Below are 15440 nucleotides of genomic sequence, written 5' to 3' on the forward strand. Positions count from 1 at the left end.
TGTCTTCTTGCATAGCCTCCTTGACAAAAGGTAGACCTAGAAATAGCGCTATCGGGGGATGGCAGGAGACAGATTTAAATCAAAACTAAACCGTCTATTTTTGTATTTTTACATATTAAAGAGTAATACCGTCTAGTTTCTTTGTTGTTAAAGATATCAGAGAAATTAGAAAAATTAAATATTCACAAAATACGAGACTATAACATAATATCGAGGTATACTCACCTTTGTGCCTTTTTCTCCCTACAAGATGTCTCAAACTTTTGTTTCGGTTAAAACACATGTTAAATTACAAAACCGTCCATTTATTTTGTTTCTAAAGGTATCAGGTACATTCAAACAACAACATGTTCACAAAACAGAAGACTAAAATACGATTCTGATATATACTCATATTTGTACCTCGTTATCCCTACAGGGTGTCTCAAACTTAACATAAGAAAAACATTTCTTTTCTTCCACCCGGTATAAGTACAAAAAATAAGTTTGAGTAAACCTTTTCACAATTGTGTAAATACTAAAGAAAAATCTAAAATAAAAAAAAATTGCGGAATCCGTCTGTTCGCGAAAAAATCAACTATGAAAATCAGCATAATTTTCTATATCCCTAAATTTTTAACGAGCAGTTTATTTTATCCGGTCATTCATTCATTGATATCCATTATCGTTTTTTTGATCCAAGATTGTATTTGTTTCATTCCTTCGATGTTTATATCAAATGAAGATTTTTTGTATTGCGCAAAGAGATCGAAAGTAAAAGACAAAAGTTTGTTGATGTTGACAAAAGACTTAGCAAAAGGTCATGATAAGGGTCTGAATCTAGTTGACTTCGCCAAAAATATGTTTATATTGTGTTAACTTCTTATTTCGTTATCAGGACGATTTGATTAACTCAAGTACTTAATTGGTCAAAAAATATTCAGCTCGTATCAAAACGTGGAATTGCTTGCGAATAATTTCCGTTTATTCGGATATCTGTAGTTTGAAATATATCACGTGATATATAGGATACAAGACAAATAAATAATTAATTCAATAGTTATTATCAAGACTACAAAGTGAAAAAATGGTGATACACGTTGACGAAGGACGCTCCAGTTCTTTGGTGTTTTTTGTTAATGGAAAGCGAGTGAGTTTTCAAATACCTTAAAGGAATATTAAAAAATGAAATAAAAAAAATGTAATTTTAGAAAAATGGTGTAAAACCTTTTTTTATTTTTAAAAAATACATCTCAAGGATTTTCTCTGTTACATATATTTAAATATTTTTTTATATCTTTTATATGTTTTTTATATTCATATTTTTATTCTATATTTATTTTTTTAGCTTTTTATTTATAGGTATAATGTAGCTCTATATTTAATAGGTTTCTTTTAGTTGTATTTTGCCATAATCATTTTTTTGCATTCGTCCATATATGGGGTTGACCTCCCTGACTACATTTCTATATAATTTATTTTACCAAACAACACAACTAAACAACTTTATATTTTGAGAAAGATTTCCGTCCGAAGTGGAAACGGAAACGTAAAAAACGTGTTTAAAGTTGTAGTTATTTCCTTTCAAAAAAAGTATACAATTTACCTTTTCAAGGCTAAAAGGCCGATGGCTTGACTTTATATTATTTTCCATTGTCTCCTCTTTGCTGCTTGATTTTTCCAATTCTTCTTCCACCTGGTATTCAGCCTATATTTCTTCTTATTTTCTCCCATTCCGTCTGTTAGTATTTTTGGGTAGTCTCGTGTTTGGTATCCTTTGCATATGTCCCATCTATATTCGATTATTCGGATACTCGGTTCTCCATACATCTTCTCTAGTTCTATATTTGGTCTTTTTATCCACATTCCATTCAAAACTTGTCTCCAAATATTTTCATGGGGACTTTTCTTTCCCACACTTGGAGCATGACTTAATCGGATTTGTTCATCGTCCATGTTTCACTGGCGTGTAATGCTATATTTCTTATCACTGCCTTATATATTCTTATCTTAACCCTTTTAGATATGTTTGCCATTTGTGTTGCACATATCGCTCTATATTTCTCCCAGTAAGATTATTTTCTTATTAATCATTTTTTATTTTATTTTAGTTCAATCCTTCATTATATATAATCCATAACCAGTGGATGGCTTCCTCTTCCATCCATTTTATCATTTTTTGTCGTTCTGTTTCATCTTCTACTCAAGCTTTTCCGTTTTTAGTTCTTTTTGTTGCTTTAATGACTTATTCTCTCTCAATTATCCATGTTATTGTTTCTTCTTCCCTTGAGTTTAATATGTCATTTGAGTTTAGGCTTGTATTCTCTCCTAATTTAAATTTACAGTGTCATACTCTTTCCAGACTATCACAATTTCTTTTGTCTTAAGTTGTATTTGGTTATTTTCATCTTTATGTAACATATTTCTGTTCTCTTTGGTCCCCTTAATTCTAATTTTGTTCCAAAAGGATCTACTGTCATTTTTATAATAGAGGAAAGTAACTAACTATGGAATAGCGTCCTAATATGGAGTACCTTGATTTCTTCGACAATATTAGTTGGAAGCGCACTACAAAACCATCTTCTATTTCAGTCGCTCTCTTTATTATCGTTTTGTTTTATCGTCTCGCAGAAAATTTCAAAGGTAAATTTATTCAACGAGTAATATTGGTTATTACGCATGAATACAGACTTGTTATGCTATTGAGTATATCGATAGTACCTTTAATTTAATATTTTATCACCTTCTGCAATTAAAACATTACGACTTGAAAAAATGTTGATACTAATCAACTATTCTAAATGGGAAATAAGCCACAATTTAACTAAAAAAATGATTTTAATAACGTTTCGACGTCCAAATCGGATATCGTTGTCCAAATGACATCCGATTTGGACGTCGAAACGTTAATAAAATCATTTTTTTAGTTAAATTATGGCTTATTTCCCATTTAGAATAGTTGATTACAAAAATTCCACAAGGAAATAGCTTCAGAACAACATGTTGATACTAGTTTGAACTAATGTACAAATCCAAATATGGACAGTCGTTGGTGACTAATTATGGAATACTGGATTAAGTGCATAATGTGTGAGCTCATTATGATTGTGCTGGTCCAGAGTTTGATATATGGATCTGTGATGTCTGCAAGTGAATTAAGCTACTTCTTTCATTTTTCACGATTTTCTTATTTAAATTTATTTGATCTCGGATGCTTATGTCTATTTTTGTTATTGATATGTTGGTTTATGCTTATATTTCCTATATGGGTACCTATATCCCCAAAACAAAATGGTATTCCATAATTGGTGACTTTCCTCTAACCTCCTTTAAGCTGATTCTAAATTCTTTCCAGGAGTTTTGTTTCGCATCTCTTATTGACTTTTTGGCAATTTTATGTTTATTGTTATACAGTTCTTTATCCTTTGAATCCCATGTTTGTTGGTATATTTTGTATGCTTCTTTTTTATCAGTGCTGTTTTACTTGTTTTGCCCACCATTTTGTTCTTTTTTGGTCTTTCATTATTTTCTTAATTCCACAGGATTCTTTAGTTGATTCGTATATTACTTCTTTAAATTTTGTTCATTTTTCATATAGTGAGACCTCTTTTTTAATCTTTTCATATTTTTGTAGTGTCTTACTTATTTTACTTTAATATAATATGTCCCTTATTTTGTTTAGTTATGTCTTAGGCCTAGATCCCGCGTATCAAAAAAAGTTTTTTAATAGCATCTTCATTTGATCATTTCATTAGCATTTTTTTAAAATAACATCATTATAAAAAAATTGTTGAAATAGGTCTGGATCCCGCGTACCAAAAAAAAAGTTGATTAATAGCAAGCTGAAAATTTGTTAATAGCTTAACGGTGTCTATTCAGACAAACTTTGATGTATGGGAACACCGTAACAGGGGAAGTTTTAATTGTGGAACGTGCTGACAAGTTTATGATTATGAAAACTAGCAGGTTGTTTTTAAGTTTATTCAATAGCAAACTTTATATAATAAGTATATGAAAAAATGTTTGTCCGACAAATGTTTTGGGCATTTTAATAAGTCCGACACGTATAGAACATGTCAAATGACAGGAATTATGTTGGTGATAAATAGCAATATGATTTTTGCATGAGAGTTTAATGAAAGGGTAACAAATAAATTGGATATTCTGTCCGACAAAATACATGGGACGTTTTCGTAGTCTGACGTTCCAAATTTGTAACCTGTTCCATAATTAAAACTTCCCCTGTTCCAGTGTTCCCGTACATCAAGGTTTGTCCGACTAGACACCGTTAAGCTATTAACAAATTTTCATCTTGCTATTAATAATCTTTTTTTTTTGAATGCGGGATCCATGCCTATCTATCTTGCTGTACTGTACTTATATTCTCTAATTCGATATCTGCTGTTTCTATTATTTCCGCTATTACTAGTCTATGTTGTGTGTACATTTCTTCTTCATTTATTACTTTTACGTTTTTATCGTCGTTTCTAGCTCTTGTGAATATGTTATGTAATCTATTATCCTTCTTGCTCCTTCTTTACTCAGTTATGAAGGTAAATATTTTTGATTTATTTGTTGCTCCCATAAGCTGTTTCCTTATTTTTGGCAATATAGAATTAGATCATTCTATCTCTGGTTCTCTTTCCTTTCATTTATTTATTAATAACAGATACAAACAGGTTTCCCTACTTACATGTATCCGTATCTACAATGACAACAGTTTAGTACAACATGCACATAATGTAATAATTCGAGGTAATAGAGACAAAAACGACAGATGTTTACCAGCAAAAACGTTAAAAATAACAATAAAAAGAACCTCTCTTTATATTATTCATGCAATAGACGTTTAAATAATTGCAAGTTTATTCCAAATAATTCCAGACAAGTGGTTGTTGTTAAATCGTTGTAAATTTGGCACATTTTATTAAGTGGGCTAGAAGTATTTACAAAAAATAATATGTTTCTTGGACGGGTTCTGTGATCCGGGATATAAAATTGTATTTGCCCCAAAAGATCAGGCGAGTCTATTAAGTCATTACATAGTTTATAGAGAAAAATTAAACAACGTTGAAGTCTTCTTTGCTCTAATTTTTTTATATTAAATTCTTTTCTTAATGGTTGATACGAATCATATTCTGGCGATATTTTATGCTTTTTGTAAAATAAATATTTAATAAACTTGTTTTGAATTGATTCAATTTGCCACATGTGACCACTATTTAATAAGGTACTCTAGACAATACTCCCAAATTCTAATTTGCTTCTAACAAATGAATTAAAGAGCCGTTTAATTGAGTCGATATTATGAAATTTATATGTTACAAGTTTAATAAGTCCCATCATTTTGTATGACTGAGACATAATATTTTGCACATGTAAGTTGAAACTTAAATTATTTACAAACGTAATACCAAGATCCGTCACTTCATTGACCCTATGTAAGTTATTATTTCCCATATTGTACATAAAATAACTAGGGTTTGCCTGACGACTATATGTCATGATCGTATATTGACCAATCATAAATCTCGTTTAAATCGTACTGTAATTGAAAATAATCATTCAAATCTTTAATTTCTCTTAATATTTTTAAATCATCCGCATATAAAAGGCACCGAGATGTAATTAAAGAAGGTAATTCATTCACAAACAGTAAAAATAATAGTGGTCCTAAATTTGAATCTTGTGGTATACCTGATTCCACCAGGAAAACCTCCGATTTATCTCCTTTATATGATACAAATTGCCATCTATCTGTCAAGTATGTTACAAAAAGTTCTAGCAATGAATTGCTTAGTCCAAAGTACAATAATTTTTCTAATAGAATATCATGGTTGACCTTATCGAAGGCTTTGGCGAAATCAGTGTATACCACGTCTACCTGGTTCTTGTTGACTATGACATCATTAATATAATTAGTAAATAATAATAAATTAGCTTCAATAGATTTATTTTTACAAAATCCATTTTGTTGTGGGCATATCATTTTCTGTACATGTGCATACATTTTTTCATGTAAGATGTATTCAAAAATTTTTGCTATACAATTCAAAATTGCAATAGGTCTGTAATTTTTGCAATCATTTCGTGAACCTTTTTTATGGATAGGAGTTACCTTAGTCATTTTAAACAATTTCGGAAAATAATTATTATCTACTATTTTTTGGAAGATAATTATTAGAGGATATGTAAGGTAGTCGCGACATGCTTTAAATATATACCCCGGAATACCATCAGGTCCCGAAGAAAACTTTGGTTTTAATTTTGAAAATGCGTTATGTATATCACGCACTGTAACTTTAGTGAAACTGAGCAAAGGAGGATTATTGTGACTAGAATTAATAAAATTTAAATCGTATGTAGAAGATTTATGGTCATATATAGACTTAAAATAATCAGCAAACTCTTGGGAAATTGTTTTACTGTCAGAAATTATTTCATTGTTTCCATTAATTATATATTCAGTGTCAATACTTGATTTCTTGTTTCTATTTACCAAATTCCAAAATAAGTTAGGGCTAGTATTGATACTGTTTTCGGCATTATGTATGTATGACTCCTATCCTATTTTTTAAAAGTGCTCGCAGTCTTTTACATTCAGTTACATGATAAACCGCTACATTTTGCATACCCCTATGAAACTCTTTCTCCCTTTGCAAACGAATAATGTCTGGAGTAAACCACACAGGAAATTTGTTTATTCTACTCTTAGTTCGAAATCTAGGTACACACACCTCAAATATTTCATAAATTTTATGATAAAAATAGTCAACTGCAATGTCAATATCTTGTATACATCCTAAATTATCCCAGTTACAGCTCCTCAATAAATCACACAACATAGGAAAATTGGCTTTTTTAAAATTAAATTGGTTAATTAGATTATTCATCTCATAATGATTGATTGTTCCTGTCTTTATCATGTTAAATTCTATACTCAAAACTGGATGTTTCTTATCCTCATTTGTAAATGGATAGTTATTTTTACCAACTAAAATATCAATATTACTCAAAATTAGATCTAAGGTTCGCACATCCTCATTCACAATGTTATTGAAAGACTGAAAGTTATACATACTAATTAATTCATAAATTGACAAATATTTGAGAGAAGTGTTGTTTTCAAATTTATAGTCAACACCGGTTACACAAGGTAAATTAAAGTCTCCAAAAACTAAAATAGATGTGTTCATTGTATTATCTATGTACGAAAAAAAATCAACAAAAGCTATATAATCGTTATTGCTCGACTGGAGGGCAAATATACGTTACTAAGAATTAATGTATTTCCAAATACATCCAATTCAACGAATAGTACCTCTAATTCAGTATTTACTAAGATTTGTTTAGATTTATATTTTTTATGAACTGCAATCAGAACACCTCCGCCTCTTGCCTTACGTGTCCTTACAAGGTCCCTATCGTTTCTATAAACCACATACCTTTCGTCAAACAATTCAGAATCATTAATGTCATTACTTAACCAGGTTTCCGTCAAAGCAATAATATCAAAGGTTTCTATCAACAAACTTTGGTAAAAATCTGTCGTTTTCGTCCTTAAACCTCTCGAATTTTGGTAATAGGCGCTAATTTTCATTAAAAACTCTGGAGCTCCATAATTGATTATACAACTTATATAAAATAATTAATTAATTTAATATCCTTGGACAAAAAACCTAAATAAATACAAAACAAGTTGTTACCATTCTAACGCAAAATGGAACAATATAATTAAATACCTATTAATAATAGCGCATGAAAACTACTTATTTCCGTATAAACCATAATACCGTATATAATACCATAATAATACCATAATTAAAAATAAAGAAAGCAATAATTATAGGTACAGATTAATCATTAACAAAATGAGGAGTTCCCAAATACATTAAACAACTAAATATTAGTATCTAAATTAGATTAAAATAAAAAACATGTCTACCATAAAAAGTGGAAAGATAAAGGAAGGTATCAAATAGTTTGTACTAGATACTACGCAGATAATGATTAAACCTCCATCTTATCACGTTGCCACGTTTACCATTAAGTAGCTGATTTAAAGATCTTGGTGCGACGTATTCATGTATTCTCCCTACACCCCGGTCCATTGTTATTATCGTGTCTATGCATTAGATGCTGTCTATGCATAGTGTGTTTTCTAATTGAATATAGAACTCGTCCATTTTAGTATTTGCTTTCAGTTGGTCCTTGCGTTGTTTTTTATATCTGTATCCTTTATATACGTGTTTTAAGTTAATTTTGAGAGTTTTTCATCATAATATCATGTTCTGATTCTGGAGATCTTTCGAAGGCTGTTCTAACTACCCGATTTTGTATAATTTATTGTGTCTCTGCCGTTAATTCACTTACTTCTTTTCAATATCCTAATATTTTAGGGGTATCCCATTCCTCCTCAGTTTTTAATCTATTATTTCTTATGTAGGTGCTTTGTTCTTTCTGTCTGACTTCTTTCAAATATTGTGATTGATATCTTCTTTGATCTAATATTTCTTTCGAGAAGTTTTCATTTATAAATATTATGTTCGTATCCTTTAATTTTTTTGCTTGTTGTATAATTTCTCTATTTATTATTTCTTTTTTGGGCTCAATCTTTACATGTCTGTTTCACGTGTCTTGCTGGTTTCCAATTATATATGTATCTATTATATCTTCATCTCCATTTATTTTCAGGTTATTGTATTAGTTTTTCTCTTACTTTGTTCTGTATTTCCGTTCTTGTTTTCTTCTATTTCAACTTTGCAATTATTTTCTCTTGCAATTCCACTTCTACTCTAATTTTGCCAATTTTCTCTCTCTTATTTTTTTGTTTTCTAGTTATTGCAAATTTAGAAAAATAAATGAATAAAAAACGAAAATTGCTATAGCTGAAATTTATTATTCTAATTGGGAAATAAGCCACAATTTAACTTGAAAAATGATTTTACTAACTCTTATTTTGTTTTTATTTAGCTTATTTCCCAATTAGAATAATAAGTTACATAATAATTGTCACAAAGGAATAGCTTTAATATAGGGCTTTTCATCTATTGTCATTTGTTTCGAGCTTCTGTCATGTGTCGTCCAACATTAATATTAGTAGCAAAAAAGTAGCGTCACACACCGGCCCTTTCATGCTTATGACTATTGTAATGCTCCGTTGATCTTTTTGTTAGATAGAGACATGGTCCAATGTCCAATTGGTTCAATATTTGTCCATCGGGGAACATCAGTACTCCTTTGTAGAACTCCCTTTTCTGAAATTGCGTAATTTTGGTTACTAATATTAACTCTATTATTACTTTTTTGCAAAACACTTGGATAATAATCGTACAAATAATATTATCTTTGCTTATAATTTCAATTTTAGTGACCTTTAATTTGAATGTTTACAAAGAGCAAAATTTTTGCGTGAAAAATTAGTAATTTGATTAGTATAATTTTTGATATGGACTTTATTGTTTATATAATTAATAAAAAATATTTATAAAATGTCTGTCTTTAACGAAAACAAAAACATATTTTAGTGCCTTTTATAATATTAATGTAAATATTATTTTAAAATTTCATCATTTTTTTATTATCTTCAATTTTATTGTTTTTAGGTACAAGATGATCATGTCGATCCAGAATGGACACTTTTACATTACTTAAGAAGCAATTGTATCCTTGTTTATCAAATAATTTGTTTTATATAGTTTTTTCTTTCATAATGTTTTTGCTTTTTGTTTCTAAGTTTATTACAAAAATGTCGTATTCGCCTAAATAAAATAGATCAAAATATAACTCTAGGGAGGCCGCACATCAAAGAAGCGTGAAACATAAAACATGAAACGTGAAACACGAAACAAATAAATTGTGAAGAACGAAACCGTTTCATGTTATATACTAATCAAAGAAACAAAAATAAAATTTGTATAGTCAACAATGGAAAGTGATGATGACCAGGCAGTTGCTGTTGTGGCAACTCTTAAATAATCATCTTGCCAAATTTCAATCATTTTATAGAATAAGTATTCAAATATTTACATTTTTTTTGTGGGTCCTGGTTTAAAGAAAAACGATATTTTCTTATTATTGACTATTCGAGTACCTCTCCAGGTTAAATTGTACAACTCTTCGGTCTGCTCCACCACAGAATCCAATGCAATATTAAATTCTTACTCTGCATTAATTTTATGCACGTAATTAATTGTCCAACCCAATGAAACTGAAACCGAAAAATAGAACACGAACTATTTCATGAAACACGTTTCAAAAAGATAAAAATGTTTCATAGATGGGCGGAGGTCTATTTGTTTAGTAGTGTTTTATTTCCATGAAACGTGTGTGACGTTTCATGTTTCATATTTCACGTTTCATGTTTTTTTGGCGTGTGGCCTCCCGAAGATAAAAATGTTTCACGAGCATGAATCACACTCGTTTCATTGGTAGGCAGACTTCTATTTGTTTAGCAGTGCTTTATTTTCATGAAACGTGTTTCACGTGTCATGTTTCATGTTTTACGTTTCATGTTTCTTTGGCGTGCGGCTTCGCTTACCATTATCTTAGTAAAACCACAGTAGTAATAAAGATAGCCCAAAAATAATGATAAGTAGGGAGAATCAAACAACAGAGTTAAACAGGAGAATAAGACTAACATGGGCAGCTTACAGAAAACTGAGGATAGTCATGTTACACACATTTTTTTTTATTTAGCGTATGGCTTAAGTATATCACAGAATATATTTAGATTTATGCATTATACAGTGCATCACAAACAGATGTCCAATTTTTTTATATATTCGATTGACCCTTCGGTTGCCATTACAAAGTCTATAGGGTCGCCTGTGTATGCTCTGCGTGGGCAGTCCTGAACAATGTGACTGATCGTCTGTCTTGCAGCGCCGCAGTCACAAGAAGGCGAGGGGAGTTTACCCCATCTGTGGAGGGAGTCGGCGCAAATTTCACAGTTTGTTCGAATTCGATTAAGGGCTGCCCAAATCTTACGGGGACGTTCAAATTCGCCAGGTTTCCCTATGATGTCCGGTAGACTATGGTAATGCGGATCTGTCCTACTTTCCCAATCTTCTCTCCATCGGGTATTTAAGTCAAAGTTGGATTGCTGCAGCGCTTGAGCAGATTGTAGAGGGGGTAACCTGGATCGGAGACGGTTTCCAAGAATATCGGGGATGTCGTTGTGGACTAGAAGCTGGCGACTGTCCATTATTTTGTTATATTCTTTAACCAATGCATGTTCGCGGCGTAGGTTGGGTGGTGCTATATTACTAAGGGTAGGTAGCCACATTGTAGGGGTGGGTTTAATTGTGCCTGTTATCATACGTATAGTACGGTTTAGTTGGGTGTCGACCAGGTGGGTATGCCTGCTATTTAGCCACACTGGAGCACAGTATTCTGCCACCGGATATATCAGGCCAAGAGCAGAGGATCTTAATGTTGATGCTGTGGACCCCCATGTAGTGCCGCAGAGTTTCTGTATTATATTGTTGCGTGTTTTCAATTTTGCTGCTGTTTTCGTCAGGTGTTCTCTGAATGTGAGCGTTCTGTCTAGAGTAACCCCAAGGTATTTCGGGTATTTATTGTGTTTTAACAGCTTGTTATTAAAATACACTCGCAATTCTCTGTTTGCCAACTTGTTGTTTAGATGAAAAGCTGATACTTCAGTTTTTGTAGTACTTGGCTGTAGTCTCCATTTCTTAAGGTATTCGCTGAGGATGGATAAGTCATTCCTGAGAGTGATTTCTGTAGTTTCTAAAGATTGGTGGCTTGTTGCAAGGGTCCAGTCGTCAGCATATCCAAACTTCCGAGATTCGATTTCAGGCATGTCAGCAATATAGAGGCTGAAAAGTAAAGGGGCAAGGACAGAACCCTGTGGAAGACCATTGTTAAGTTTCATCTGTCTACTCGTCTCCTTTCCCATTATAACCTGGAAGGCTCTGTTGGTCAGCATGTTGTCAATGAGGTTAATTATCTTTCTGCAGGGGATAATGCGGGCCAGTTTATATATTAATCCCTGTCTCCAAACAGTATCATATGCTGCTGTTAGATCTATAAATACTGTTGCTGTCTTTTGTTTCTTTTGAAAACTAGCTTCTATAAAAGTTGTTAATGACAGCACTTGGTCCGTACAGCTTCGATGAGGGCGGAAGCCAGCTTGTTCAATGGGGACATTTTCTAGTATCCTGTGACTAATTCTGTTGAGGAGAAGCTTTTCTAATAGTTTATATACCATGCTGAGTAGAGCTATGGGGCGGTAGTTTTCTGGCTTATCGTTTGATTTGCCCGGTTTCGGAATTTCAATTATCTTTGTTCGCTTAAGTGAGAAAGGAATGTTACCTGACTGAAGTATATCATTAAAGAACATTGCAAGCCACTGTTTCGTGTATGCACCACTGTGTATCAAGAACTCTGGATGGATACCATCAAAGCCAGGTGCTTTACCTGATTTCATTTCTTTCAGCGCATGTGTGATTTCAGAAATAAGTATTCTTGCTGAATATTCGGAGTTCGTTCTGTTCATTTGTTTAATGCCCTTAAGTCTCTTTTCACGTTGGTAGTATGTGTTCGATCTCGTGGAGCTCTGGATAGAGATACTATATGGGAGGCAACCTTGTTAGGAGACATTTTAGACTCTCTGGATTCCAGCTGGTTAGCTCCTCCAATTTTCCGCAACAAGGACTATGCCTGCCGGCTTGATTTTTTGAAGTCAAGGTTTTCGACAGTCTTTATCCATTTTTGGCGACTAGCTGTATCGATGTTGTGTAAAAGCTCATCGGCTATTTCTCGGTCACCACTTTCGAGAAACTTCGTGTATAAGTCTTCACATGTTTCAGTCCATCCAGGCACATATTCTTTGCGATACCCCCTAGGGATGGTTTTCTTGGCAGTGCTTATTACTGCGCCCACAAACCTCTCATAATGTTTGCTGGTTGGAGGGACCCAGCTCAAGGTCCGGTCTAGTTTTTCAGAGAACTTCTTCCAGTTTGCTTTTCTAAGATTCCACCTGGGTCGAGGATATGATCTAATTATTGGAATTGATATTCCGATGGTGATAAGCACCGGACGATGTTGAGTATGTGGGAAGTCTGCAAGGACACTTCTCGCAGTTGTTAGTGGTCTGTCATTGGTATCTTTTGAGACAAAACATAGGTCTGGGTTATATTCTTTTCTCCATGCAGCTGATTTAAATGTTCCTCTGTCTTTGGCATCAAAAACTAGGTATGTGTTTTGCTCTTCGGACCATTCTACTAGTGCCTCCCCATTTTCATCATTCGTGGTGTACTTCCACATTTCGTGGTGGCTGTTGAAGTCGCCGATGTATATAGTAGGATGTGGATGAGTCTTTAGCACTTCTGGGTTCCATGTAGTGGCTTGAGGTTTGTATATGTTAACTACGGTAATATCTCCAATCTTGGTGACTACTTCATGTATATTATTTTCATTGGAAGCAGAAAGTAGGAAACCATTTTCTATATTGCAGCGAATGTAGGTTGCGACGCCGTAATGTTTATCATAGGTGGCTCCCAGTAAATCGTAGCCAGGTATCTTTCCCCTTAAATCAAGCTGGACTTTGTCTTCAGTATGGGTCTCTTGTATGGCAACCAGGTCAATGTCGTTATCGTGTAGGATTTTTTGCAACACTTGGCATTTTGCCTGGCTTATGCCCTCGATGTTAAGGTGACAGACTCGGATACACGGTCCGAGATCTCTAGTCAGTTGGTTCTGAGAAGAACCTTTATTTGTTCCCATCGTATGTTTACGTATAGATAAGATTTCTGTTTGTGATCTGTGATGTTGGCAGGATATTGTTTTTGTTTTTCGTTCGTCTGCCGCCAAATTTTTGCTAGTTCATTTAGCGTTACCCAGGGTGCACCACATGGAGGCGAACTAGCATTACACCCCACACACATGTTCAAGCATGTTACACACATGTTCAAGCACATGGGAAGTCATGTGTCAGATATTCCCCTGTGCTTGAAATGAAAGGTCTTTGATCAATGTGTACTTTCAGTACTAACGAATAAACAGAAACATTAAACCTTACCAGAAAAGTAATCAATCAGATACAAGTGGCACAGAGAGCCATGGAGAGGTCAATGTTGAATATATCCCTTAGGCAGGCCGCACATCAAAGAAACATGAAACGTAAATCATGTTTCATGGAAATAAAACACTGTTACACAAATAGACGTCCGGCCATTTATGAAACTCTCCGAAAATAAAAATGTGTTATGAGCATGAATCACACTCGTTTCATTGGTAGGCGGACTTCAAGATTTGTTTAGCCGTGTTTAATTTTCATGAAACGTGTTTTACGTTTTATGTTTTTCGTTTCATGTTTCGTTGGTGTGCGGCTTGCCTAAATTACGTTTCATGCAAATAAAACACTGGTAAACAAATATACGTCCGGCCATTTATGAAACTCTCCGAAAATAAAAATGTGTCATGAGCATGAATCACACTCATTTCATTGGGGCGGACTTTGAGATTTGTTTAGCAGTGTTTTATTTTCATGAAACATGTTTTACGTTTCATGTTTCATGTTTTTCGTTTCATGTTTCTTTGGTGTGCGGCTTGCCTTACAGAGAGGGTTTCAAATAAAATAGTTGGGCGAGAATCTGGTGTTACGGACGCAGATAAAAGAATTACAACACTGTAAATTTTAGAAAAATTTTAGAATAGAGACCTAAACACGATGCTTATCCTAATCCAGGACGTTCTCTAACAAAGTGGTCGGACGATCCAGCACAACTGGATTTAGGGTGCCAAGATCGGATCCAATGGAATTATTTACGGGAGACCTATGTTCAGCAGTGGACTCATAACGACTAATGATGATGAATTATTATATTTAAGGTTAATAAGTTTGGCGAATACGATGCTTTTATTGATGGTAAAACATTTTTCAAATTTTGTGTAGTGAATTTTCTTAACCAGAATTTTAGTAAAATTATGTGGCACCAAACTTGGATGTGGAGAAGGAGGATGTGGAGCCTGCACAGTGATGGTTTCCAAATTAAATCGACAGACAAAGAAAGTTATGTATCCTTTTAAATAAAATATGTTTTTGGTAATAGTACAACAAAGGAGCCTTTCATCATCATTATCAATTTCGTTACAACTCTTCGTGAGCCTTTGCCGCGTTTACGATTGCCTTCCGGGTTTGTCGGTCCTGTGCCACTTATTCCCATTATCCTACTCCCATTTTCACTAGATGTTCTGTGACTGGATCTTTCCACCTTTTTCTAGGCCGTCCTACAAACCTTCTTCCATCTGACCTTACCCAGAACACATTGTTTATAAGACGATTGTCGTTACTGCGTATCACATGCCCTGCCCATCTGAGTCTATTGGCCTGTAATAACTAACTATATTTTCTTTCCGAATAGACTCTAACTCGTTATTATATCTACGCCCCCATTCGTTTGTCACGCTGTCTCTGCAAGAGTCATGTATCATTC

The 15440-nt window shown here is 33.4% G+C and overlaps 1 protein-coding gene across 2 annotated transcripts in view; it reads left to right on the forward strand.

The window, feature by feature from the left end:
- Positions 1-905: 905 nt before the first annotated feature.
- LOC114325663 (xanthine dehydrogenase-like) overlaps positions 906-15440 on the forward strand; it is a 52960-nt gene continuing 38425 nt past the window's right edge. Inside the window, exons 1-3 of one of the 2 annotated variants that reach the window (XM_028273779.2) lie at positions 906-1129; positions 9585-9642; positions 14925-15021. In XM_028273779.2, the coding sequence (XP_028129580.1) occupies positions 1067-1129; positions 9585-9642; positions 14925-15021 (218 nt within the window). In that variant the 5' untranslated portion in view covers positions 906-1066. The remainder of the gene's footprint in view (positions 1130-9584; positions 9643-14924; positions 15022-15440) is intronic. The other variant, XM_028273781.2, reaches the window with a different exon arrangement.

This window comes from Diabrotica virgifera, chromosome 4 (assembly GCF_917563875.1).
Source record: "Diabrotica virgifera virgifera chromosome 4, PGI_DIABVI_V3a".
In the NCBI taxonomy this organism is placed as follows: Eukaryota; Metazoa; Arthropoda; class Insecta; order Coleoptera; family Chrysomelidae; genus Diabrotica; species Diabrotica virgifera.